At 35.8% G+C, this 26,627-nt stretch overlaps 2 protein-coding genes across 7 annotated transcripts; both read right to left on the minus strand.

The window, feature by feature from the left end:
- Window positions 1-833: 833 nt before the first annotated feature.
- LOC115954107 (F-box protein CPR1-like) lies at window positions 834-20,271 on the minus strand. 4 transcript variants are annotated; one of them, XM_031071981.1, is made up of 3 exons: window positions 20,121-20,271; window positions 5,321-6,495; window positions 834-1,338 (listed from the first exon to the last, which is right to left on the minus strand). In XM_031071981.1, exon 2 carries the CDS (start codon window positions 6,469-6,471, stop codon window positions 5,329-5,331), a length of 1,143 nt encoding a protein of 380 aa, XP_030927841.1. In that variant the 5' UTR covers window positions 6,472-6,495; window positions 20,121-20,271; the 3' UTR covers window positions 834-1,338; window positions 5,321-5,328. The 4 variants fall into 4 exon arrangements, with proteins under 4 accessions (XP_030927841.1, XP_030927838.1, XP_030927839.1 ...); XM_031071978.1 differs by having other exon boundaries at window positions 5,321-5,616; window positions 19,207-20,271; XM_031071979.1 differs by having other exon boundaries at window positions 834-1,345; window positions 5,321-5,616; window positions 19,207-20,271.
- LOC115954109 (F-box protein CPR1-like) lies at window positions 14,590-26,623 on the minus strand. 3 transcript variants are annotated; one of them, XM_031071984.1, is made up of 2 exons: window positions 25,263-26,623; window positions 14,590-14,966 (listed from the first exon to the last, which is right to left on the minus strand). In XM_031071984.1, exon 1 carries the CDS (start codon window positions 26,447-26,449, stop codon window positions 25,274-25,276), a length of 1,176 nt encoding a protein of 391 aa, XP_030927844.1. In that variant the 5' UTR covers window positions 26,450-26,623; the 3' UTR covers window positions 14,590-14,966; window positions 25,263-25,273. The 3 variants fall into 3 exon arrangements, with proteins under 3 accessions (XP_030927844.1, XP_030927843.1, XP_030927842.1); XM_031071983.1 differs by lacking the exon at window positions 14,590-14,966 and adding an exon at window positions 21,543-21,959; XM_031071982.1 differs by lacking the exon at window positions 14,590-14,966 and adding an exon at window positions 21,543-21,966.
- Between the last annotated feature and the right edge of the window lie 4 nt (window positions 26,624-26,627).

Raw genomic sequence — 26,627 nt, forward strand, 5'->3', positions numbered from 1 at the left:
TGTTATTTCTCCCACTTTTTAAAACACAGAAAAAGGAATAAAATAAATGTTTGGGAAATCAACAATACTTCCTTCAATATATAAAAATGTTGTAACAAATTGTTATTTTAGGAATGTGTAAATTATTTTAGGGAATGAGTAAGGAAGTTAATATAAAGGTTTGTTACTTCTTTTGGAGTTCATTTCCTAAATTCTATCTCTTAACATTTTTTACAGAGGCTAATGTGAATGTTCTTACAAATGGTTAATCTTTCTCAGAATGGTTTATCACCTTATTTCATTAGCTTCTAGCTGGCCCTACCTATTCTACTTTATCATTTCTGCTTTTTTATTCAACGGACATGGGTCTCTTTGGGCCTCTTCTTAAATCAGTGAAGGGCTTTTCAACCCAAAAGTCCTAAATGGCCCATTTGATTTTTTTTAGTAAGATTTTTGCCTACCAGGGTTTGCTTGGTGTAGATTAGGGCCCTGGGTTTTGGAGGAAGAGCATCGTGGGCTTCAAGCCCAACCAATGAGATGAAAGAATGTGGGCTCTTGGGCTCAAAACGTGAAGTAATAGATTTTTGGGCTGCTAAGTCCATTCTGTGTGGTAAGGAAATTTGGGCTCTCATGCCTACCTTGGGCTGTAATAGATTTTGGGTTTCGAGCCAGTTTTGTATTGCAGTGAGCTTCAGGCCCAATCCTTTAGAGATTTGGAGATTGGGCAAAAGGCCAACTTATGTAGGCCTCAAAACATGGAATTGCCCAATGAGACTGTTGTGTAGCACATTAAAAACACACTATTTTTAACCCTTGAATCTCCTTTAAGATTAAGAATATAATACAAAAATAAATATCAACAGAAAAGCACCTGGGCTCTCGGCATTATTGAAGAATGAATAGTAAGGTAACAACAATATTTTTATGCATAAAGTTCATTAGAAAAGTAATTAATATATTTTTGGATACAAGTAGAGCACAAGTACAGAGTCTCAGAACAACATAAACATCAACAGCAAACTATGCCCCTCCCAGGTTATATTAATATAATCTGAAACAACATTAAACTAATTCAACAACCCATTCCAATATTCTCTATCTACATAATTAAGTACATTACCAAACTCACTCCTTAATACCCTTATGACTTTGAAAACAGGTTCCAATCTCCAGTTTATGCAATCATCTTCAAGGAGCTTTTGCAAGAAGTTTTTATTCTGCATCAGCACAATGGCACTATGGAGTCCCTTTCTCTAGATTGCCATCATCGGTTCTCTAAGTGAAATGAAAGTTGCTTCACTTTTAGATGACACAGTTTTGTTGTAGCAATCCATAATCCGCTTATTCCCTGATCTGTCCCTGCACTCAAAAGCACATTCACCAAACTTTTTCCAGTTAAAATAGACCCTGCCAGAAAACAAAACTACTTGCCATCCTACTGTGACCAAAATTGTAAAAATCACTTTCACTAATCACTGCTTTTTATTGAACTCTGCAATTCATCATCAAAATTCTAGTACTTCCATGCAGTTAAGCATTCACTTTCAGCAAAACTCTACCATAACTTTAGGTTGAACTTAAAACTACAAGAATTCAAAAAAAAAAAAAAAAAAAAAAAAAAAAAAAAAAGCCCCTAAAAACCGTATATAAACCATAAAACACCCACTATCACAGCCACAATAGTTGCATTATAAAATTTATTTTCAGAGAGAACATACAACCATCATACTAATCACAACCTTTCTGATTGGGTTTGCTAAGAATCCATTCTAATACCACACACTGAAGCAAAACAAATTTGGACAAGAGAAAATCAAAGGTTCCACAGTTTCCTCATATTTACCACACATCACACATGAATCAGAAAATACAACTTTTCTTCTACTTAGTTCAGACTTAACAGGAAAAGATTATTAATTATTTTCCACAGAAAAATGTGGCACTTAAAAGTTTCCTAATGAGAGGATACTTAAGAAAAAATCGGTCACGATCAATTAGACCTGCAACAGTTTGCACAGAAACTCTCATCTCACAATCTACCTTGTCCTTCACCATAAACCAAGGAAGATTCAGTCAAAATGAAGTATCATCCCCAATACACCATTTATTTATTTATTTTATTGGTTAATTACAAAGGTACCCGATGAGTCTTACCTATAAACTCGCCCTCCAATCTATCTAACAGTTTTAAGCGAAGAAAGTGTCAGTGAGCTAGAGATCATTGGCAACCCACGATCTCGCCATTAGGTTTAGCCAACAAGAAAGTATACCTTTCCAACCCTAAGAGTTAGAAGGCTTAACCTTGACAACACCTTAGACAACAAACAATTTAAAATAGAAATAACTCCCCAGAATTGCTTTGCTACCAAAGCCTTATTCAGAGGATCCATTTCTCTACATTCTAATACCACCCCCCCCCCCCCCCCCCACCACCAAAAAAAAATCTTTCTTAGATGAAAAGCTAAAATTCCAGTTCAATAAGTAATTTTCCTGATCCCTTCATTATGACCTCAGAAAAAAAATTCCAAATCCTTCTATCAATATCTTTACAAATTGCCTGATGCACTTTAAAGTTTGAAAAAGGGTAAACAGGCAATGAACTCAAAACAGTTTTGATTAAAGTTAATCTACCTGCCTAAGACCACAAAGTTAAGTTTTTGAGATATCTTTTCAACTACAGTTCTAAAAAGCTCTGTCTTTTTCGGATCCATATCTAAGTTAGACCCAAATACTTACTAGGTCCATCATCTTTTTTTACCCTAAGAAGAGCTAACGGGGTTTATATCTTGTTCAGGAGTGTTAGAACTAAAAAACACCTCAGATTTGTCAAAATTACATTTTGTCCAAAAAGGTCACAATAACACTTCAAAATTTTCAAAACGCTATCTTGCATATCATTAGTACCTTGAACAAAAATAATGCTATCATCTGCAAACATGAGATGAGAACTAGAGTTGCAATCCTTACTCCTTCAATAATACCCTGAAACTGTCCCTCCATTAAGGCCAGAGACAAGGGATTAAGGTGAAAGTGGATACCATATGCCACATTGAGGGAAAAGAATTTTACCTGGGTAACCATTCATTAGAATCCGATAAGAAACCGAAAAGATGCATTGCTAAATCAAATTGATCTAATGAGGACTAAAATTAAAATCTTCCAGCACAACCAAAATGAGGTCCCAGCTAAGTCTATCATTGAAAGAATATGTGTGAATAAGAACAATGACATAGTGAACAGAAAATCTTACACCTCACTGCAAAGTTTGGCCTCCACAGAGAGAGTGATTTATATATATATATATATATATATATATAAAATTTTAAAAAAAATCAAGCAGTCTATTTAATAAAAACCTGTAAGGTGAAGATTGGAAGTGCAGGGGAGACTATTAATCATATACTCTTGCATTACCAAATAGCCAGAGTGTTGGGGAGTATGGTGTTCACACTCATTGGGCTATCTTGGGTTATGCCCAAGGATGTTGTGGAGCTTACTTGCTAGCTGGCCAGGAAAATTCAGAAAACATAGAAATGGGATTATTTGGAACTTGGTTCCTCACTGTTTGATGTGGGGCATTTTGGGGAGAGCAATGCCCAGATATTTGAAGGCAGTGAAAGAGCAATTCATGAGCTAAAGATGACCTTCTTACAGACTTTTCTTGGGTGGACAAATGCATCCAGCGTTTCCTTTTTTACTTCCTTGACTGATTTGCTTGATAGTTGTAGCTTTTGTACTTTTTAGTTTCTATTTGTTCTCTCATTTTCCTCAATACACGTCCTATGTGCTTTGGTTTTTGTTTTGTACTGTCCTCTTTTTCTATCAATGAAGCTTATTTACTTATCAAAAATAAGATTGGAAGTGATAGCACAAACAAATGTGCACAAAGAGTCACACTTGAAATTGACTTCAGTTGTTCATTACAACCAAAACAAAACATTTGAAAGTGTAGACAAAGACAACCACAAAAAAACTATTATGAGTTAAGGCTTGTATCATCCATCAACATGCTCACAGTAATACATCCCTAGATGTTAGTTAATGGTATTTGAGAAAAAGTATATATTGTTGAGTGTTCAATGTTACTTATTTGTAGGGTACTATCCCTTCCTCAACAATAATTGATCACTCATGTACTGTTTTTATTCATAACACCAATATCTTCTTTCTTAAATTGCTTAAGGCAAATCTTTAACTATTTTCAAAAAGATACTCTTTAACCATCCTTAAATCTTTAACACCAATATCTTCTTTCCTAAATTTCTTTAACCTAAAGAATAAAGTAAAAACATTAGCACCTTAAAAGAAGAAATAGTTTTCAGCATTATAAATCAATGAAAGAGTTGTTAGCTTAGTTTCTTGGTCATTATTTTTTGGGACTAGTTTTAGGATTTCGGGTTGAGTTCCACCTTTAGCTTGCATGTCTAATGTCTATAAGGAAATGCTTCCCATTCCTACACCCTATTGCTGCCCACAAGTATAATAGTTATAAGTTGCTGTCTTCTATATGCCTAGTTTTCCTCTTTATTTTTTCTACCGATGCTGGTATTTTGCTTCTAATTCATACAATTGTGAAGTAGAAAATACTAACTCATTCACAACTTACAAGAGATTAAGAGAGGGAAAAGAAATGAAATGGAGTCAACAAAAAAAATACATCTAAGCATAACTACTTTATTGGGAAAATTAACGCAAATCATGCTCAGGAAGGAAAGAAAGAAAGAAAGAAAAAAAGAGAAAGATTCCAGAACAGGAGTATAATCAGGTCATTTCAATTCTTAATCACCTAAAGCAAGCAGTGCTTGCAGGTGAACTGCTTTCTCAATTAACGTTGCTCTTTAAAAGCAGAAGAGAAATTTATTAGATGAATAATAAACAAGAGTATGAGTTTGAAAACATGAAGTAAAAAGGTATCAACTGTCACCATAAAATTTCCAGCAAAGAAAATTTGAGCACTTCTATGTATATATTGTAAATCAAAAGTGGCAGGAAACATGGAATTCTCTTGATAAACAGGCTTGCTCAAAGTTGATAACCAACACTAACCAGTTTTTTATTTTATTTTATATAAGTAATAAATGATTAATTTTAAAGAAATTTGAAATGTGGACAATGAATTTTAAGTATACATGCTATGTACTCAATTATCCTTTATAAGCTATTTATCCTAGAGATAAAGCCACTTAATTAAGGTAATCAATCATCAATAAGAAGAATTAATAGAAGTGTCATATCGAAAAGTATATATTCTTATCTAATGTATGATATGACGAATGGCAAGTATATATAAAGAACAAAAGTAAAAACCAGGGAAAAAGAAGAAGCATGAAATGCATTTTACCTATTTCCTCAGTATGTATCTTCACTGTTGGCAGCTTTGTCGAGCAAAACTAGACTCTCCACATAATAATCAACAATAGTTTTCTTACATCCAATAATCCTTAGATCCTTAATCTCTCGAGTCTCAAGATCCAGCGAAATGAGGCGTCCTCCATCCACTTTTAATATAACCTCACCATTCCTTCGAAAACCTAGTGCCCTCGGTATATCATCCCTTGAACCAAAGAAACGTTGACTAGAACTAGGTAAACTTAAAACTTTAGTCCACGAGGACACAACACCATACTCTTTCATCGCCCAGATATGGAGAAAGCCATTATCCTTTTCAAACAAGGCAATGGAATTCCTATATACAGAAACAGAATCGTACATCAGACGTGGAAATTCTGGCAGGAGTATCTCATGGAAAACCTCGTCACCCAAATCGAAAACCAGAACAAAATTATGAAGGTTATTATCACAAACTCTAAATGCAACCCAATGCAGAGCCCCGTTGATAAATATCTGTGGGTCAGTCCAATATACACCGCATATGGGAGCCAAATCAGTCCTAAGCATTCTCCATTGACCAGTGGAGAGTGTGTAAATCTCAACCTGGGTTCGAGTCTTTTCAAGGGCAAGACTTTCCAGCAAAGTCACAACCCTGATCACTTTATAATCTTTAGTTTTGGGATCAAATCCAAACCCATTAGAGGCGTGGAGCCTACCATGCGTAGCGTCGGTGAAATTGGGTGAAGGAAGTTTCAGTAACTTTCCAACACACGGGTTCCAAAGACAGAAGCTATTGTTACCAACATCGGAAAGGAGGAGCAGGCCGTGACAAGTACCCACCACACTGTATTTTCTGTTATAAGGGAAATCAAACCTGGCGTGTTGAGTGAAATAAGCATCATCTTCGTTATGCAATGCGCAAAATTCTTTCTGATTCTCTGAGCAGGGGCCGATGAAGAGGAGGTTTTGGTTTTTGTCGAGGGAGTGGTGGAGATGGGTGGAAATGAAAGTTGGGCTTTTGATTAGTGATTTCCATGCTTTTGAAACTGAGGTACAGATGATTATTGATTTGATGGGTAGGAAAACGAAAATATTGGTAAGAATCTCATCGGGTAAGGATTCCCATGGAATTATTCTGTTGGTGGTTTTGTTGTTTGACATTGCCGCTTCCCCAGAGAGAGAGAGAGACAGGGGTTTAAAGAGCTGTAGGAAGGAGTGGCGAAGCCGTTTTAGGGAAGAACAGCCATGATATTGATCGCAGAGAGGGTGTCAAGGTTGAGAGAGTAAAGAGGAAGTGTTTTTGTCAGAGCATCCACAGCTCCCCTCCTGTTAAAAAGCCTCCCATTATCTTCCCTTTCTACACTGATGCCTTTTTACACCGATGTGGAACACGTGGTTAATAAAATATCGGAGGGTCCAAATCAAACCAACTCAAAATATAATTTCTCTCTCTTTACTAAACGGTCCAAACCCAAACCCTTCAGCAGCCTCTCTGCCAAATCCACCACACATACACCACCACCCTTGGCCATGGACGGCAAGGAGCCATAAGAAAGGTGTCGGAGACACCACCAAAGTATGAGAAGTGCTGATGGCGTTGTCAGTCACCTATACACCATCGTTTATTCTATAACAAACCGTTGAATCATAATATTAGATCTTTTGCTAAAACATTTGAAACTTTGATATTAGAACTAGATGTTATAAGGAAATATAGATGTAGAATTGAGGGATTTTCTCATCATTATCCATCGAAGTCACTAGGATTTTCTCACTTGGGAAAATTGCTCTAGGTACGAAGCTCATGAATTAAAAGTACACAAGTTTCGGCTAAAAGTTCTAATTATAACATCGAAGGTTTTTTTTTATTTTTTTAACCCTCTTTTATCTCACAGATCTTCATCTCATTAGAAAGTTCACTTGGTAATTTTAATTCTTTGTTTCCATTCCAAATTCCACACTTTGCACTGTCTGGTCTTTTGAGAAAGTGTAAGAAAAGATTGAAAAATTGAAACCTTGAAGCTTTTTTCCTAAAATGGAAGTTAATTTTTAGGGATAATTACAGTAAAATCACCTATGGTATGACCCATTTTTATTTTGTCTATCCGTAATTTAAAACTTTACACTTTACCCACCTAAATTTCAATCTGTTACCCATCTGTTACTCACCTCTATTAAAATCAAGGGTAAAAATGTATTTTATCTTCACTTTTATGTCTCTCTCCTCTAAGGGTCTGTTTGGATACAACTTATTTTACTGAAAATTGAAAACACTATAGCAAAATAATTTTTAAATGGGTGAAAAATTACTGTTCACTCTTTTTTTACTGTTCATATGCCTTGGAACATGAACAGTGCACTAGGTGCTGGTCTTAAAAAAAAAAAAAACTGAAAACGCACAAACACAAGGAAACGTGAACATGAACGTGGATCCAAACCAACGCTAAAAACAAAAAATAACAGAAAAAATTCAAACAAACAAGATCAAAGAGGGGGTTTTGTAGAGAAACAAGATGTGTATCAAAATAAGATCAAATGGACAGGCCAACACATTTTGTTCATCATTTCTCTATCTCATTCACATCTCTCTCTCAATCTCTTATTTTTCTCTCTGTCTCACTCATCCTTTCTTTCCACAACCCATTTCAGATTTTTTATATCGCAATCTTTCAATCAAACCCCTTTATCAAACCAAAACTTAATTCACAATCCAACACAAGAAAACCCTCTAGAAAATTCACCGAAACCCACCATTAACAAACCCCCAAAACCAAACCCAACATAAAACCTAATCTGATTCTCAGATTGAAAGTAGTTAGAGAGAATCAAAGGGTTTCAAATAAGTTCCAGCAAAGGCTAGAGAAAGAACCATGGTCGTCAATGGTGGTGGTGAACAGAGCAATGACAAACGAATATTGCGGCGGTGCAAGTTCTAGCTTTGGCCATGGGTTCCTTGGATAAGATTGAAGAGAGAGAAAAGGTGGATAAGCAATAGATTTCTTTGCCCAAACCCCAGACCCATATATCTCGAGCCTTCTCTATTTGAGTTGTTGCTCGTTGTTGCCATCACGCAGTGGTCCAATTGGCCGTTGGTGTTGGGTCGTTGCTGTTTGGGTCGCTGTTGTTTGGCCATTGGTGTTTGGTCGCTGCTGCTGTTTGAGCCTTCTCTGTTTGAGCCATTGCTCGCTGCTCGCTGTTGCCATCACACGATGCACAAAACAAAACAAGGATTGAACGGCCTGAGAGATCTGGTCGGCTGCCATGGCTTTGGCCTTACCTTCTCTGCTGCTCCCACTACTTGTTTGAAGAGTGAAGAGTGTTCATACCTCTTTTTTTTATTTTGGTTTGGGCATTAAGGTGTTTGGGGAAAAAAAAAAGAAATTTAGAATTTATTTCACAACAGAGAAAAAAATTTAGTAATTTTTTTTGCTTTCAACTAGTACAATGCTAACTTCAAAGAATATCTTTATTATTTATAATTTTATCGCATGATTTTGTTTTCTTTCGATGATAAATTTTTTACGAGAAAGATTAATGTTAATTGTTAAAGAAATAGATCATTAAATAGAACCAAACCCTTGAACTCAACTCTTGAAACATGCGTTGCTGTCTTTGTCCTTGTATAGAGACACAAAACCCCATAATCCAAGTTCTTTCAAAAGAATTCAAACCCTAACTTTTTGATTTGTGTTATGTTATATTTTGGTTGTAAAAGTTGTTTTCTAATGGAAAAGTCAAAGGTGGGTAACAGAGCCTTAATGGAAGTAGCATCAGGTGGGCAAAATGTAAAGTTTTAAATCACGGGTAAGTAAAGTGAAAACAGGTCATACCATAGGTGGGTTTATTGTAATTATCCCAAATTTTTATCTGGGTAGGTTTTTTTTTTTTTTTTTTTTTTTTTTTCATATGTTTACTTAAAACCCAGATGGAGCATCGAATAGGAATAGCCATGTTTTGTAAAATTCATCTACCTAATTTTTTTCTTTTAAATCTCAAATTTTAAAAACTAAACCAAGGAAAATGCTAGAATTAGATTACATTTTCCTCAATTTCTCGGTATCAATTGGTGGCCAATTTGACAACTTCGACATCATTCTGATGGATTCTTGCCGTCTGCTGCCAAGGGTGTTGTTGAATGGGCGGAGATTTCCAGGTTTAGCAAGGACTATGAAGGATTTGGGTTTGAGAAGAAGAGAGAAAAATTATGTTTTGATGTGGCTTCCTTTTGACCCTTAGATTTTTTATTAGCCACATGTTTCTCATCAGTGTAAAAACGGGAGATAATGGGAGGCTTTTTAACGGGAGGGGAGTTGGTCCCAATTTTTTTAGCTATTTAGCACCACAAAAAGCTACTTTATCTATTTTATCTACTCATTTTACAAAACATTCAGCAACAGTGGATCTATTTTAGTTTTCAGCACAATAAAATAAATATAAAGGGGAAATTGCAGTTAACCCACCTGTGGTTTGGCCCGTTTTAACAGTGCCCACCCGTGGTTTAAAAGTTATCACTTAACCCACCTGAGGTGGCCTCCGTTAGACCCCCGTTAACCACCTCTCCATTTTCACCGTTAAAAATAGGGGTAAATGTGTCTTTTTCATTATATTTTATATCTCTCTCCTCTTTTTTCTCCTTCTTCTTCTTCTTCTTCTTCTTCACATAAAACGTAAAAGAAAAATATCAAAAAACAAGTCAAGATAAAATTTGTTTCATCATTTTTCATATACATAATTAGCACAAAATTTTACGAAAGAGGGTAGACAAAGCAAAAAAAACCCTCTCTCTAAAACTCTAACTCTCTCTCTTTTGCTGGGTTCTCTAAAAAAACCCAGATTTGCAAGTAAAAGAAAAATCAATCTAACATATCCAACACCACAACCAACTCACTGAACCATCAAATCATAGCCTCACCAAACTACCACCTCCAACACCACCACCGTTGTTAGCCACCACCCAAAACCCCAGATCGGGATGCAAAAACAAAGAAACAAGAAAAACCTAGCAAAAAAAAAAACCCAGCAATCTAACATATCCAACACCACAGCCAACTCACTAAACCATCAAATCATAGCCTCACCAAACTACCACCTCCAAACCACCACCGTTGTTAGCCACTGCCTAAAACCCCAGATCGGATGCAAAACAAAGAAACAAGCAACCCAGCAAAAAAAAAAAAAAAAAAACCCAGCAATCTTAACAATCCAATACCACAACCAACTCACTGAACCATTAAATCATAACCTCACCAAACTACCACCTCAAACACACCACCGTTGTAGCCACCACCCAACCCCAGATCAGGATGCAAACAAGAAAAACCCAGCAAAAAAATCAGCAAAAAAAAAAAAAAACCCAGCAATCTAACATATCCAACACACAACCAACTCACTGAACCATCAAATCATAGCCTCACCAAACTACCATCTGCAACACACACCACCGTTGTTAGCCACCACCCAAAATCCCAGATCGGGATGCAAAAACAAAGAAACAAGAAAATCCGACAAAAAATCAGCAAAAAAAAAAAAAAAAACCCCCAACAATCTAACATATCCAACACCACAACCAACTCACTGAACCATCAAATCATAACCTTACCAAACTACCACCTCTAACACCACCACCGTTGTTAGCCACCACCCAAAACCCTAGATCAGGATGCAAAAACAAAGAAACAAGAAAAACCCAGCAAAAAAATCAGCAAAAAAAAAAAAAACCCCCAGCAATCTAACATATCCAACACCACAACCAACTCACTAAACCATCAAATCATAGCCTCACCAAACTACCACCTCCAACACCACCACCGCTGTTAGCCACCGCCCAAAACCCCTAGAAAGTCATTTCATACCTGATATAGAGGAAAATCCAAGTTTCAGCACACCTCCTCCTTGCTTGCAAGTGTTTGGGGATTTCACTTTGGCAATCAAAGTAAAGAGAGAAAGGGATTATGGGTTTGGGGATTTTTGGGGGTTCTAAGGTAGAGAAAGGGAGAGAGCTCATTTCTTTTTTTTAGGGTTCTATTTGGGTTTTAATTTTGGCTTATATAGTAAAGAGGAATTTCTAATGGAAAGGGTAGAGGTGGGTAACAGGGGTCTAATAGAGGCCATCTTAGGTGGGTTAAGTGATAACTTTTAAACCATGGGTGGGCACTGTTAAAACGGGCAAAACCACAGATGGGTTAACTGCAATTTCCCCTAATATAAACATCACAATAAAATAATATATCTACTATAATAAAATAATACATCCCATCATCACCACCACCCTGCCCATAGTCTACACCTACCGCCACCACAACCACCAAAATCAGCCCACAACTACCTAAGAAAATCAACCCACAATCACAAAAATAAAACCCACAGAGCTACGATCACAAACACAACAATTTGAAACCAGAAAAATTCCATGAACCCAGAAAAATTCCCGCAGAAAGGAGTGAACGGAGAGTGGAAGGCTTCGGTAGAGAGTGGATTGGCCGGTGAGGAGTGAACGGAGTTGGGTCAGCGAGTGGGTTGGCCAGTGAGAGTTTTTGCTTTGTGGACATGGGTCAGCGGCGAAGCTTCGAAGATGGTGAGCTTCGGAGAAATGGCAGAAACGAGAAAAGGTAAAAAAATGAGGGAAAGGCCGGCGAGAGTCTGAGCTTGAGAGCTAATTTGAGGAGAGAGAGAGAGAATGAGAGCGATAGGCAGAGAGAGAAAAGTGTAAAGTTGTGATTTACAACTATGTTTTATGTTGGCTTTATTCCATGACAAAAAGTGTTGTAATTGCTTTAATGTTGTTCCTTGTATTTTGTGGGATTTTATTGTATTGGGTTTAGTATTAAGTTGGTGAAAACTTAAGCTAAAATGAAGAATCAGTGGATTTCGCAAGAAGTTAACCCGCGAAAGAGCCATGTGAGAAACACATGCTGGAAGCTGAAGAGTCATGCCAGACTGTCATTTTCGCGAGTGTCTCGCAGGTAAAGCCTTCCAGTGAGGTAGTCGTGAAACATTCTGCTTGGAGAATTTTTATGTGTGACTTTCTTACCCTTTACCCATACTATATATATCCTCATTACCTACAAATGTAGAGGAGGCCATTCAGAGAGAAAAACCCTTGATAGGTTTTTTACAACACACACACCCATCTTTTGAGAGAGTGTTACTCATCCTTAGTGAGAAATCATTGTAGTCTCTTCTCCATCTCTCTTCCATTGTCATATCTTGAGAGGAGATTTGTACCTAAACACAACCCACACCTTTTCAAAGTGTAGAGAGTATTTTGGAGCTTGGGAAGCTTTAGGGAATTGCCAAAAGAAGCCGGTGAGGCTTGGCGGATGTAATCAGGCATATTGTGGGATCCGAAGAGCTAGACAAGACACGATTCTGAGAAGTCTTATTGGAGTAGGAGCTTGGAGGGCTTAGGTACATTGGGTAGATTAGGTTTGAAGGGTCTCTTGTGAACCCATGTATCCCAACTGATTGTCTAGTGGATCGATTATCGCTTGGAGGGTGGCGAAGAGGTTTTTCGTCGAGTTCTTCGGTTTCCTCTTCGATAACACATTGGCGTGTTATCTTGTATTTGCATTATCTCTTTCCTTACTCTTGTGCTTTATATTTATTGTTTGTTATTCATGTTTATGCACTAGAGTAGTTATTGATTTATTGCGCCTCATTTACTCTTATTCTGCACTTGGATAAATTAGAGTAAAAGCAATCTAGCCGTTTTTTTTTTTTTAATTTGGGGGTCTAAACAACTTTTTTGTTTTCACACATTTTCGAGCATTCAAAAAGAAATAAAAAATAAAAAAAATATGTAAAGAAGTATTATTTTAATATGTGTAGGAATTAAAAAAATATTTTAAAGTTTTAGCTTTACCTTCCATACAAAGCCAAAAGTAGTTTCGTACAGAAGCTTGAAGCTAAAATTTTTTAGCTTTACATACATTGATGCAGAGCATTTTTTGTGTTTTGGTGAAGCTAAAATAGCTATTTAGCTTCATTGCTATGAATGCTCTTACATGGTATTCGACTGATTTAACAAAGCTTGTTATGGTACCCAACAAGTGTTTATGTCTGGTTTGTGGGATTGTTGTTTTTTTGGCAAAATAACACCAATTTTCAAACAATTTCGTTAGATAACAACGTTCCTAAATTATTTAGCAAACCAACATCTCGAGTTTCTTAGACTCGAGTTCACTGTAACAAATCGAGCATAAAAGAACTCGAGTTCTACGAGGAAAAGTGGAATTTTGAATCCATTAAAGCATTTATATGTTGGCATTCCTAAAATTTCTTCTTATTTTAGGATAAGAATTGACTTTTTCTATTTTAGCTAACTCCTTTTTAAAACACCCACATTTCCTTTTTCTATTAAAATATTAGATTTTTTAAATTACTTTTTGTTATTTCTCCCCCTTTTTAAAACACAAAAAGAAATAAAATAAATGTTTTGAAAATGTTCAATACTTCATTCAATATGTAAAAAATACTGTAACAAATTGTTATTTTAGGGATGTGTAAATTATTTTAGGAAACGAGTAAGGAAGCCAATATGAAGGTTTGTTATTTCTTTTGGAATTCATTTCCTAAATTCTATCTCTTAACCATTTTTAGGGAGGCAAATGTGAATGGTCATATAAATGTTCTTATAAATTGTTATTCTTTCTCAGAATAGTTTATCACTTTTAACTCATTAGCTTCTAGTTGGCCCTGCCTTCTCTACTTTATCTTTTTCCTTTTTTCCATTCAATGGATTTTGGGCCTCTTTGGGCCTCTTCTTAAATCAGTGAAGGGCTTTTCAACCCTAAAGGCATAAATGGCCCATTTGATTTTTTTAGTAAGATTTTTGCCTACAAGGGTTTGCTTAGTGTAGATTAGGGCCTTGGGTTTTGAGGGAGAGCATCATGGGCTTCAAGCCCAACCCATGAGATGAAAGAATGTGGGCTCTTGGGCTAAAAACATGAAGTAATAGATTTTTGGGCCGTTTAGTCCATTCTGTGTGGTAAGGAAATTTGGGCTCTCATGCCTACCTTGTGCTGTAATGGATTTTGGGTTTCGAGCCCGTTTTGAATTGCAGTGAGCTTCAAGCCCAAGGAGGCTGTTGTGTGGCACATGAAAAACACACTATCTTTTACCCTTGAATCTCATTTAAGATTAAGAATATAACACAAAAATAAATATCAATAGAAAAGCACCTGGGCTCTTGGCATTATTGAAGAGTAAGGTAACAACACTATTTTTATGCATAAAGAAAATCATTAGAAAAGTAATTTATTTATTTTTGGATACAAGTAAAGCACAAATACAAAGTCTGAGAACAACAAAAACATCACCAGCAAACTATGCCCCTCCCAGGTTATATTAATATAATCTGAAACAGCATTAAACTAATTCAACAACCCATTCCAATATTCTCTATCTACATAATTAAGTACATTACCAAGCTCACTCCTTAATACCCTTATGACTTTGAAAACATGTTCCAATCTCCAGTTTATGCAATCATCTTCAAGGAGCTTTTGCAAGAAGTTTTTATTCTGCATCAGCACAATGGCACTATGAAGTCCCTTTCTCTAGATTGCCATCATCGGTTCTCTAACTGAAATGAAAGTTGCTTCACTTTTACATGACACAGTTAGCAATCCATAATCCACTTATTCCCTGATCTGTCACTGCACTCAAAAGCACATTCACCAAACTTTTTCCTATTAGAATAGACACCTGCCAGAAAACAAAACTACTTGCCATCCTACACAGTGACCAAAATTGTAAAAATCTCATTCACTAATCACTGCTTTTAATTGAACTCTGCAATTCATCATCAAAATTCTAGTACTTCCATGCAGTTAAGCATTCACTTTCAGCTAAACTCTACCATGACTTTAGGTTGAGCTTAAACCATCCCGAATTCAAAAAAAAAACCTTTGCCCCTAAAAACCATATATAAACCATAAAACACCCACTATCACAGCCACAATAGCTGCATTATAAAATTTATTTTAAGAGAAAACATACAACCATCATACTAATCACAACCTTTCTGACTGGGTTTGCTAAGAATCCATTCTAATACCACACACTGAAGCAAACCAAATTTGGACAAGAGAAAAACAAAGGTTCCACAGTTTCCTCATATTTACCACACATCACACGTGAATCAGAAAATACAACTTTTCTTCTACTTAGTTCAGACTTCACAGGAAAAGATTATTAATTATTTTCCACAGGAAAATGTGGCAATTAAAAGTTTCCTAAAGAGAGGATACTTAAGACAAAATCTGTCAAGATCAATTAGACCTGCAACAGTTTGCATAGAAACTCTCATCTCACAATCTACCTTGTCCTTCATCATAAACCAAGGATGATTCAGTCAAAATGAAGTACCATCCCCAATACACCATTTATTTATTTATTTTATTGGTTAATTACATAGGTACCTGATGAGTCTTACCTCTAAACTCGCCCTCCAATCCATCTAACAGTTTTAAGGGGAGGAAGTGTCAGTTGAGCAAGAGATCATTGGCAACCCACGATCTCACCATTAGGTTCAGCCAACAAGAAAGTAGAGTTAGAAGGCTTAACCTTGACAACACCTTAGACAACAAACAATTTAAAATAGAAATAACTCCCCAGAATTGCTTTGCTACCAAAGCCTTATTCAGAGGATCCATTTCTCTACATTCTAACACCCTCCCCCCCCTACACAATCTTTCTTAGATGAAAAGCTAAAATTCCAGTTTAATAAATAATTTTCCTGATCCCTTCATTACGACCTCAGGAAAAAAAATCCAAATCCTTCTATCAATATCTTTACAAATTGCATGATGCACTTTAAAGTTTGAAAAAGGGTAAACAGGCAATGAACTCAAAACAGTTTTGATTAAAGTTCATCTACCTACTTGAGACCACAAATTTTCCTTCCATCACTGTGGTCTTTGAGATATCTTTTCAACTACAGTTCTAAGAAGCTCTGTCTTTTTCTGATCCATATCTAAGTTAGACCCAAATACTTACTAGGTCCATCATCTTTTTTTTTAACCTTAAGAAGAGCTAATGGGGTTTATATCCTGTTCAGGAGTGTTAGGACTGAAAACCACCTCAAATTTGTCAAAATTACAATTTGTCTAGAAAGGTCACAATAACACTTCAAAATTTTCAAAATACAATATTGCATATCATTAGTACCTTGAACAAAAATAATACTATCATCTGCAAACATGAGATGAGAACTAGAGTTGCAATCCTTACTCCTTTAATAATACCCTGAAACTGTCCCTCCATTAAGGCCAGAGACAAGGGATTAAGATGAAAGTTGATACCTTATGCCACATTGAGGGAAAAGAATTTTACCTGGGTAACCATTCATTAGAATTCGATAAGAAACCGAACAGATGCACTGCTAAATCAAATTGATCTAATAAGGACTAAAATTAAAATTTTCCAGCACAACCAAAATGAGGTCCCAGCTAAGTCTATCATTGAAAGAATATGTGTGAAGAAGAACAATGACATAGTGAACAGAAAGTCTTACTCCTCACCGCAAAGTTTGGCCTCCACAGAGAGAGTGATTTAAAAAAAAAAAATATATATATATATATATATATAATTAAAAAAAAAAAATCAAGCAGTCTATTTAATAAAAATCTGTAAGATGAAGATTGGAACTGCAGGGGAGACTATTAATCATCTACTCTTGCATTGCCCGATAGCCAGAGTGTTGGGGAGTATGGTGTTCCCAAGGATGTTGTGGAGCTTACTGCTAGCTGGCCAGGAAAATTCAGAAAACATAGAAATGGGGTTATTTGGAACTTGGTTCCTCACTGTTTGATGTGGGGCATTTGGAGGGAAAGCAATGCCCAGATTTTTGAAGGCACCAATAGAGCAATTCATAAGCTGAAGATGACCTTCTTACAGACTTTTCTTGGGTGGACAAATGCATCCAGCGTTTCCTTTTTTACTTCCTTGACTGATTTGCTTGATAGTTGTAGCTTTTGTACTTTTTAGTTTCTATTTGTTCTCTCATTTTCCTCAATACATGTCCTATGTGCTTTGGTTTTCGTTTTGTACTGTCCTCTTTTTCTATCAATGAAGCTTATTTACTTATCAAAAAAAAAAAAGATTGGAAGTGATAGCACAAACAAACGTGCACAAAGAGTCACACTTGAAATTGACTTCAGTTGTTCTTTACAACCAAAACAAAACATTTGAAAGTGTAGCCAAAGACAACGACAAAAAACTATTATGAGTTAAGGCTTGAATCATCCATCAACCTGCTCACAGTAATACATCACTAGCTGTTAGTATTTGAGAAAAAGTATACATCCTTGAGCGTTCAATGTTACTTATTTGTAGGGTACTATCCCTTCCTCAACAATAATTGATCACTCATGTACTGTTTTTATTCATAACACCAATATCTTCTTTCTTAAATTGCTTAAGGCAAATCTTTAACCATTCTCAAAAAGATACTCTTTAACCATCCTTAAATCTTTAACACCAATATCCTCTTTCTTAAATTTCTTTGACCTAAAGAATTAAGTAAAAACATTAGCACCTTATAAATGAAATTGTTTTCAGCATTATAAATCAATGAAAGAGTTGATAGCTTAGTTTCTTGGTCGTTATTTTTTGGGACTAGTTTTAGGATTTTGGGTTGAGTTCCACCTTTAACTTGCATGTCTATTGTCTATAAGGAAATGCTTCCCACTCCTACCCACAAGTATAGTAGTTATAAGTTGCTGTCTTCTATTTACCTAGTTTTCCTTTTTATTTTTTCCACCGATGTTGGTCTTTTGCTTCTACTTCATACAATTGTGTAATTGAAAATACTAACTCATTCACAACTTACAAGAGATTAAGAGGGAAAATAAATGAAATGGAGTCAACAAAAAAAAAAAAATCTAAGCATAACTACTTTATTGGAACTAAAAAAAATTAATGCAAATCATGCTAAGGAAGGAAAGATTAAAAAAAAAAAAAAAGATTCCAGAAGAGGAGTATAAACAGGTCATTTCAATTCTTAATCACCAAAAGCAAGCAATGCTTGGTGGTGAACTGCTTTCTGAATTAACGTTGCTCTATAAATGCAGAAGAAAAATTTTAGCATAAACAGATCAAACTAGACTGAATAAGAAACTTATTAGATGAATAATAAACAAGAACATTTAGTATGAGTTTGAAAACATGAAGTAAAAAGGGATCACCTGTCGCCATAAAATTGCCAGCAAAGAAAAATTGAGCACTTCCATGTATACATTGTAAATCAAGAGTGGCAGGAAACATGAAATTCTCTTGATAAACAAGCTTGCTTAATAACTAACACTAACCACTTTTTTTTTTTAAATTTTATATAAGTAATAAATGATTAATTTTAAATAAAATTTGAAATGTGGACAATGAATTTTAAGTATACATGATATGTACTCAATTATCCTTTATAAGCTATTTATCCTAAAGATAAAGCCACTTAATTAAGGTAATCAATCATCAATAAGAAGAATTAATAGAAGTGTCATATTGAAAAGTATATATTCTTATCTAATGTATGATATGATCAATGCCAAATTGCCAAGTATATATAAATAACAAAAGTTAAAACCAGGAAAAAAGAAGAAGCACGAAATGCATTTTACCTATTTCCTCAGTATGTATCTTTACTGTTGGCGGATTTGTCGAGCAAAACTAGACTCTCCACATAATAATCAACAATAGTTTTCTTATATCCCATAATCCTAAGATCCTTAAACTCTCCAGTCTCAAGATCCAGCGAAATGAGGCGTCCTCCATCCAATTGTAACATAACCTCACCATTCCTTCGAAAACCTAGTGCCCTCTGTATGCTATCACTTGCACCAAAGAAATCTAGATTAGATAGAGGTAATCTAAAAACTTTAGTCCACGAGGACACAACACCCACATATGGAGAAAGTCATTATCCTGTCGAAAGAAGGCAATGGAATTCCTATATACAGAAACAGAACCGGACATCAGACCCGTATTACCTGGAAATTCTGGCAGGAGTATCTCATGGAAAACCTCGTCACCCAAATCGAAAATCAGAACAAAATTATGAAAGTAATTATCACTATCTCTAAATGCAACCCAATGCAGAGCCCCGTTGATAAATGTCTGTGGGCCATTCTGAAGTAAAACGCATATGGGAGCCAAACCAGTCCTAAGCATTCTCCATTGACCAGTGGAGAGTGTGTAAATCTCAACCTGGGGTCGAGTCTTTTCGAGGTCAAAATTTTCCAGCAAAGTCACAACGCTGACCACTTTATAATCTTTAGTTTTGGGATCAAATCCAAACCCACTAGAGCCGCGGAACGCACCATGCGTAGCGTAGGTGACATTGGGTGAAGGAAGTTTCAGTAACTTTCCAACACACGGGTTCCAAAGACAGAAGCCATTGTTAGGGGCAGCGTGGAAAAAATTGGAAAGGAAAAGCAGGCCGTTACAAGAACCCACCACTATGCATTTTTTGTTATGGGGAACAAGGTCAGAAGCATGGAAAGGGTAATCAAACCTGGCGTGTTGGGTGAAATCAGCATCATCTTCGTTATGCAATGCGTAAAATTCTTTCTGATTCTGTGAGCGGAGGCGGAAGAAGAGGAGGTTTTGGTTTTTGTTGAGGGAGTGGTGGAGATGGGTGGAAATGAAAGTTGGGTTTTTGATTAGTGATTTCCATGCTTTTGAAACTGAGGTACAGATGATTATGGATTTGATGGGTAGGAAAACGAAAATATTGGTAAGAATCTCATCGGGTAAGGATCCCCATGGAATTATTAAGTTGGTGGTTCTGTTGTCTGACATTGCCGCTTCCCCAAAGAGAGAGAGAGACAAGGGTTTAAAGAGCTGTAGGAAGGAGTGGCGAAGCCGTTTTAGGGAAGAACGGCCATGATCGCACAGAGGGGGGGGTCAAGGTTGAGAGAGTAAAGAGGAAGTGTTTTTGTAACACGGTACTGGACTGATTTAACTGAGCTAGTTATGGTACCCAACAAGCGTTTATGTCTGGTTAGTGGGATTTTATTTATTTATTTAAAAACTCTCATTTTCAAACAATTTCTTTAGTTAACAATTAACCTAAATTATTTAGTAAACTAACATCTCAAATTTCTTAAACTCGAGTTCATTAGAACAAATTGAGCATAAAAAACTTGAGTTCTATGAGGAAGTGGAATTTTGAATCCGCCAGAGCATTTATATGTTGACATTCCTAAAATTTCTTCTTATTTTATTATAAGAATTGACTTTATTTATTTTAGCTAACTCCTTTTTAAAACACTCACATTTCCATTTTTTATTAAAATATTAGATTTTTAAAATTACTTTTTGTTATTTCTCCCACTTTTTAAAAAAGGAATAAAATAAATGTTTTAGAATTGTACAATACTTACTTCAATATGTTAAAAATGCTGTAACAAATTGTTATTTTAGGGATGTGTAAATTATTTTAGGAAATGAGTAAGGAAGCCAATACGAAGGTTCGTTACTTCTTTTGGAATTCAATTTCTAAATTCTACCTCTCAACCTTTTTTAGAGAGGCTAATGTGAACGTTCTTACAAATTGTTATTCTTTCTCGGAATGGTTTATCACTTTATCTCATTTGCTTCTAGCTGGCCCTACCCTTTCTACTTTATCTTTTCACCTTTTTTATTCAACGGACTTGGGTCTCTTTGGGCCTCTTCTTAAATCAGTGAAGGGCTTTTCAACCCTAAAGGCCTAAATGGCCCATTTGATTTTTTTAGTAAGATTTTTGCCTACCAGTTTGCTTAGCGTAGATTAGGGCCTTGGGTTTTGAGGAAGAGCATCATAGGCTTCAAGCCAGACCCATGAGATGAAAGAATGTGGGCTCTTGGGCTCAATACGTGAAGTAATAACCTTTTGGGCTGTTAAGTCCATTATGTGTAGTAAGGAAATTTGGGCTCTCATGCCTACCTTGTGCGATAATGGATTTTGGGTTTCGAGCCCGTTTTGTATTGCAGTGAGCTTCAATCCCAATCCTAATCCTTTAGAGATTTGGAGATTGGGCAAAAGGCCAACTCATGTAGGCCTAAAAACATAGAATTGCCCAATGAGACTGTTGTGTAGCACATGAAAAACACACAATCTTTTACCCTTGAATCTCCTTTAGGATCAAGAATATAACACAAAAATAAATATCAACAGAAAACCACCTGGGCTCTTGGCATTATTGAAGAATGAAGAGTAAGCTAACAACAATATTTTTATGCATAAAGTTCATTCAAAAAGTAATTTATTTACTTTTGGATACAAGTAAAGCACAAATACAAAGTCCAAGAACAACATAAACATCACCAGCAAACTATGCCCCTCCCAGGTTATATTAATATAATCAGAAACAGCAATAAACTAATTTAAAAACCCATTCCAATATTCTCTATCTACATAATTAAGTACATTACCAAACTCACTCCTTAATACTGCTATAACTTCGAAAACATGTCCCAATCTCCAGTTTATGCAATCATCTTCAAGGAGCTTTTGCAAGAAGTTTTTATTCTGCATCACCACAATGGCATTATGAAGTCCCTTTCTCTAGATTTCCTTCATCAGTTCTCTAAGTGAAATGAAAGTTGCCTCACTTTTAGATGACAGAGTTCTGCTGTAGCAATCCATAATCCGCTTATTCCCTGATCTGTCCCTGCACTCTAAAGCACATTCACCAAACTTTTTCCTATTAGAATAGACACCTGCCAGAAAACAAAACTACATGCCATCCTACATAGTTACCAAAATTGTAAAAATCTCTTTCACTAATCACTGCATTTTATTGAACTCTGAAATTCATCATCAAAATTCTAGTACTTCCATGCAGTTAAGCATTCACTTTCAGCTAAACTCTACCATGACTTTAGGTTGAACTTAAACCGTCCAGAATTCAAAAAAAAAAAAAACCTTTGCCCCCAAAAACCATATATAAACCATAAAACACCCAATATCACAGCCACAATAGCTGCGTTATAAAATTTATTTTCAGAGAGAACATAAAACCATCATACTAATCACAACCTTTCTGATTGGGTTTGCTAAGAATTCATTCTAATACCACACATTGAAGCAAACCATATTTGGACAGGAGAAAAACAAAGGTTCCACAGTTTCCTCATATTTACCACACATCACATGTGAATCAGAAAATACAACTTTTCTTCTACTTAGTTCAGACTTCATAGGAAAAGATTATTAATTATTTTCCACAGAAAAATGTGGTACTTAAAAGTTTCCTAATGAGAGGATACTTAAGCTGTGTCTTTTTCTACATCATTGTGGTTTTTGAGATATCTTTTCAACTACGGTTCTAAAAAGCTGTGTCTTTTTCTGATCCATATCTAAGTTAGACCCAAATACTTACTAGGTCCATCCTCTTTTTTTACCTTAAGAAGAGCTAACGGGGTTTATATCCTGTTCAGGAGTGTTAGGACTGAAAAACCCCTCAGATTTGTCAAAATTACAATCTGTCCAGAAAGGCCACAATAAAACTTCAAAATTTTCAAAACACTATCTTGCATATCATTAGTACCTTGAACAAAAATAATGCAATCATCTGAAACATGAGATGAGAACTAGAGTTGCAATCCTTACTCCTTTAATAATACCCTGAAACTGTCCCTCCAATAAGGCCAGAGACAAGGGATTTAGGTGAAAGTGGATACCTTATGCCACATTGAGGGAAAAGTATTTTAACTGGGTATCCATTCATTAGAATCCAATAAGAAACCGAACAGATGCACTGCTAAATCAAATTGATCTAATGAGGACTAAAATTAAAATTTTCCAGAACAACCAAAATGAGGTCCCAGCTAAGTCTATCATTGAAAGAATAAAGTGTGAATAAGAACAATGACATAGTGAACAGAAAGTCTTACTCCTCACTGCAAAGTTTGGCCTCCACAGAGATAGTGAGTTTTTTAAAATATATATATATATATATATATATATAAAATTTAAAAAAAAAATCAAGCAGTCTATTTAATAAAAAGCTGTAAGATGAAGATTGGAAGTGCAGGGGAGACTATTAATCATCTACTCTTGCATTGCCCAATAGCCAGAGAGTTGGGGAGTATGGTGCTCACACTCTTTGGGGTATCTTGGGTTATGCCCAAGGATGTTGTGGAGCTTACTGCTAGCTGGCCAGGAAAATTCAGAAAACATAGAAATGGGGTTATTTGGAACTTGGTTCCTCACTGTTTGATGTGGGGCATTTGGAGGGAGAGGAATACCCAGATTTTTGAAGGCACCGAAAGAGCAATTCATGAGCTGAAGATGACCTTCTTACAGACTTTTCTTGGGTGGACAAATGCATCCAGCATTTCCTTTTTTACTTCCTTGACTGATTTGCTTGATAGTTGTAGCTTTGTACTTTTTATTTTCTGTTTGTTCTCTCGTTTTCCTCAATACATGTCCTATGTGCTTTGGTTTTTTTTTTGTACTGTCCTCTTTTTCTATCAATGAAGCTTATTTACTTATCAAAAAAAAGATTGGAAGTGATAGCACAAACAAATGTGCACAAAGAGTCACACTTGAAAGTGACTTCATTTGTTCTTTACAACCAAAACAAAACATTTGAAAGTGTAGCCAGAGACAACCACAAAAAACTATTATGAGTTAAGGCTTGTATCATCCATCAACACGATCTAAGTAATACTTGAGAAAAAGCATATATTCTTGAGTGTTCAATGTTACTTATTTGTAGGGTACTATCCCTTCCTCAACAATAATTGATCACTCATGTACTATTTTTATTCATAACACCAATATCTTCTTTCTTAAATTGCTTAAGGCAAATCTTTAACCATTCTCAAAAAGATACTCTTTAACCATCCTTAAATCTTTAACACCAATATCTTCTTTCTTAAATTTCTTTAACCTAAAGAATAAAGTAAAAACATTAGCACCTTAAAAGATGAAATAGGTTTCAGCATTATAAATCAATGAAAGAGTTGTTAGCCTAGTTTCTTGGTCGTTATTTTTTGGGACTAGTTTTAGGATTTCGGGTTGAGTTCCACCTGTAACTTGCATGTCTAATGTCTATAAGGAAATGCTTCCCATTCCTACAGCCTATTGCTGCCCGCAAGTATAGTAGTTATAAGTTGCTGTCTTCTATTTGCCTAGTTTTCCTCTATTTTTTCCACCAATGTTGGTATTTTGCTTCTACTTCATACAATTGTATAATAGAAAATACTAACTCATTCACAACTCACAAGAGACTAAGAGAGGGAAAAGAAATGAAATGGAGTCAACAAAAAAATACATCTAAGCATAACTACTTTATTGGAAAAATTAATGCAAATCATGCTCAGGAAGGAAAGAAAGAAAGAAAGAAAGAAAAAAAAAGATTCCAGAACAGGAGTATAAACAGGTCATTTCAATTCTTAATCACCAAAAGCAAGCAGTGCTTGCAGGTGAACAGCTTTCTCAATTAACGTTGCTCTTTAAATGCAGAAGAGAAATTTATTAGATGAATAATAAACAAGAACATTTAGTATGAGTTTGAAAACATGAAGTTAAAAGGGATCACCTGTAACAATAAAATTGCCAGCAAAGAAAATTTGAGTACTTCTATGTATATATTGTAAATCAAAAGTGGCAGGAAACATGAAATTCTCTTGAAAAACAGGCTTGCTCAAAGTTGATAACCAACACTAACCACTTTTTTTATTTTTTATTTATATAAGTAATAAGTTATTAATTTTAAAGAAAATTTGAAATGTGGACAATGAATTTAAGTATACATGCTATGTACTCAATTATCCTTTATAAGCTATTTATCCTAAAGATAAAGCCACTTAATTAAGGTAATCAATCATCCATAAGAAGAATTAATAGAAGTGTCATATTGAAAAGTATATATTCTTATCTAATGTATGATATGATCAATGCCAAGTATATATAAATAACAAAAGTAAAAACCAGGAAAAAAGAAGAGGCATGAAATGCATTTTACCTATTTCCTCACTATGTATCTTCACTGTTGGTGGCTTTGTCGAGCAAAACTAGACTCTCCACATAAAAATCAACAATAGTTTTCTCATATCCCATAATCCTAAGATCCTTAATCTCTCGAGTCTCAAGATCCAGCGAAATGAGGCGTCCTCCATCCAATTTTAATATAACCTCACCATTCCTTCGAAAACCTAGTGCCCTCTGTATGCTATCACTTGCACCAAAGAAATCTAGATTAAATAGAGGTAAACTTAAAACTTTAGTCCACGAGGACACAACACCATACTCTTTCATCGCCCAGATATGGAGAAAGTCATTATCCTTTCGAAAGAAGGCAATGGAATTCCTATATACAGAAACAGAACCGGGCCTCAGACCCATATGACCTGGAAATTCTGGCAGGAGTATCTCATGGAAAGCCTCCTCACCCAAATCGAAAACCAGAACAAAATTATGAAAGTAATTATTTCTAACTCTAAATGCAACCCAATGCAGAGCCCCGTTGATAAATGTCTGTGGGTCAGTCCAATATAAACCGCATATGGGAGCCAAATCAGTCCTAAGCATTCTCCATTGACCAGTGGAGAGTGTGTAAATCTCAACCTGGGGTCGATTCTTTTCAAGGCCAAGACTTTCCAGCAAAGTCACAACCCTGATAACTTTATAATCTTTAGTTTTGGGATCAAATCCAAACCCATTAGAGGCGTGGAGCCTACCATGCGTAGCGTCGGTGAAATTGGGTGAAGGAAGTTTCAGTAACTTTCCAACACATGGGTTCCAAAGACATAAGGTATTGTCAGCGTGGAAAACACTGGAAAGGAAGAGCAGGCCGTTACAGGTACCCACCACTCTGCAGTGTCTGTTATGGGGATAAAGGTCGGGAGCATGGAAATCAAACCTGGCGTGTTGAGTGAAATCAGCATCATCTTCGTTATGCAATGCGTAAAATTCTTTCTGATTCTGTGAGCGGAGGCGGAAGAAGAGGAGGTTTTGGTTTTTGTTGAGGGAGTGGTGGAGATGGGTGGAAATGAAAGTTGGGTTTTTGATTAGTGATTTCCATGCTTTTGAAACTGAGGTACAGATGATTATGGATTTGATGGGTAGGAAAACGAAAATATTGGTAAGAATCTCATCGGGTAAGGATCCCCATGGAATTATTATTAAGTTGGTGGTTGTGTTGTCTGACATTGCCGCTTCCCCAAAGAGAGAGAGAGACAAGGGTTTAAAGAGCTGTAGGAAGGAGTGGCGAAGCCGTTTTAGGGAAGAACAGCCATGAACGCAGAGAGGGGGGTCAAGGTTTTTTTTTTTTTGAGAAACAGAGGGGGGTCAAGGTTGAGAGAGTAAAAAGGAAGTGTTTTTGTACACG

This window comes from Quercus lobata, chromosome 7 (assembly GCF_001633185.2).
Source record: "Quercus lobata isolate SW786 chromosome 7, ValleyOak3.0 Primary Assembly, whole genome shotgun sequence".
In the NCBI taxonomy this organism is placed as follows: domain Eukaryota; kingdom Viridiplantae; phylum Streptophyta; class Magnoliopsida; order Fagales; family Fagaceae; genus Quercus; species Quercus lobata.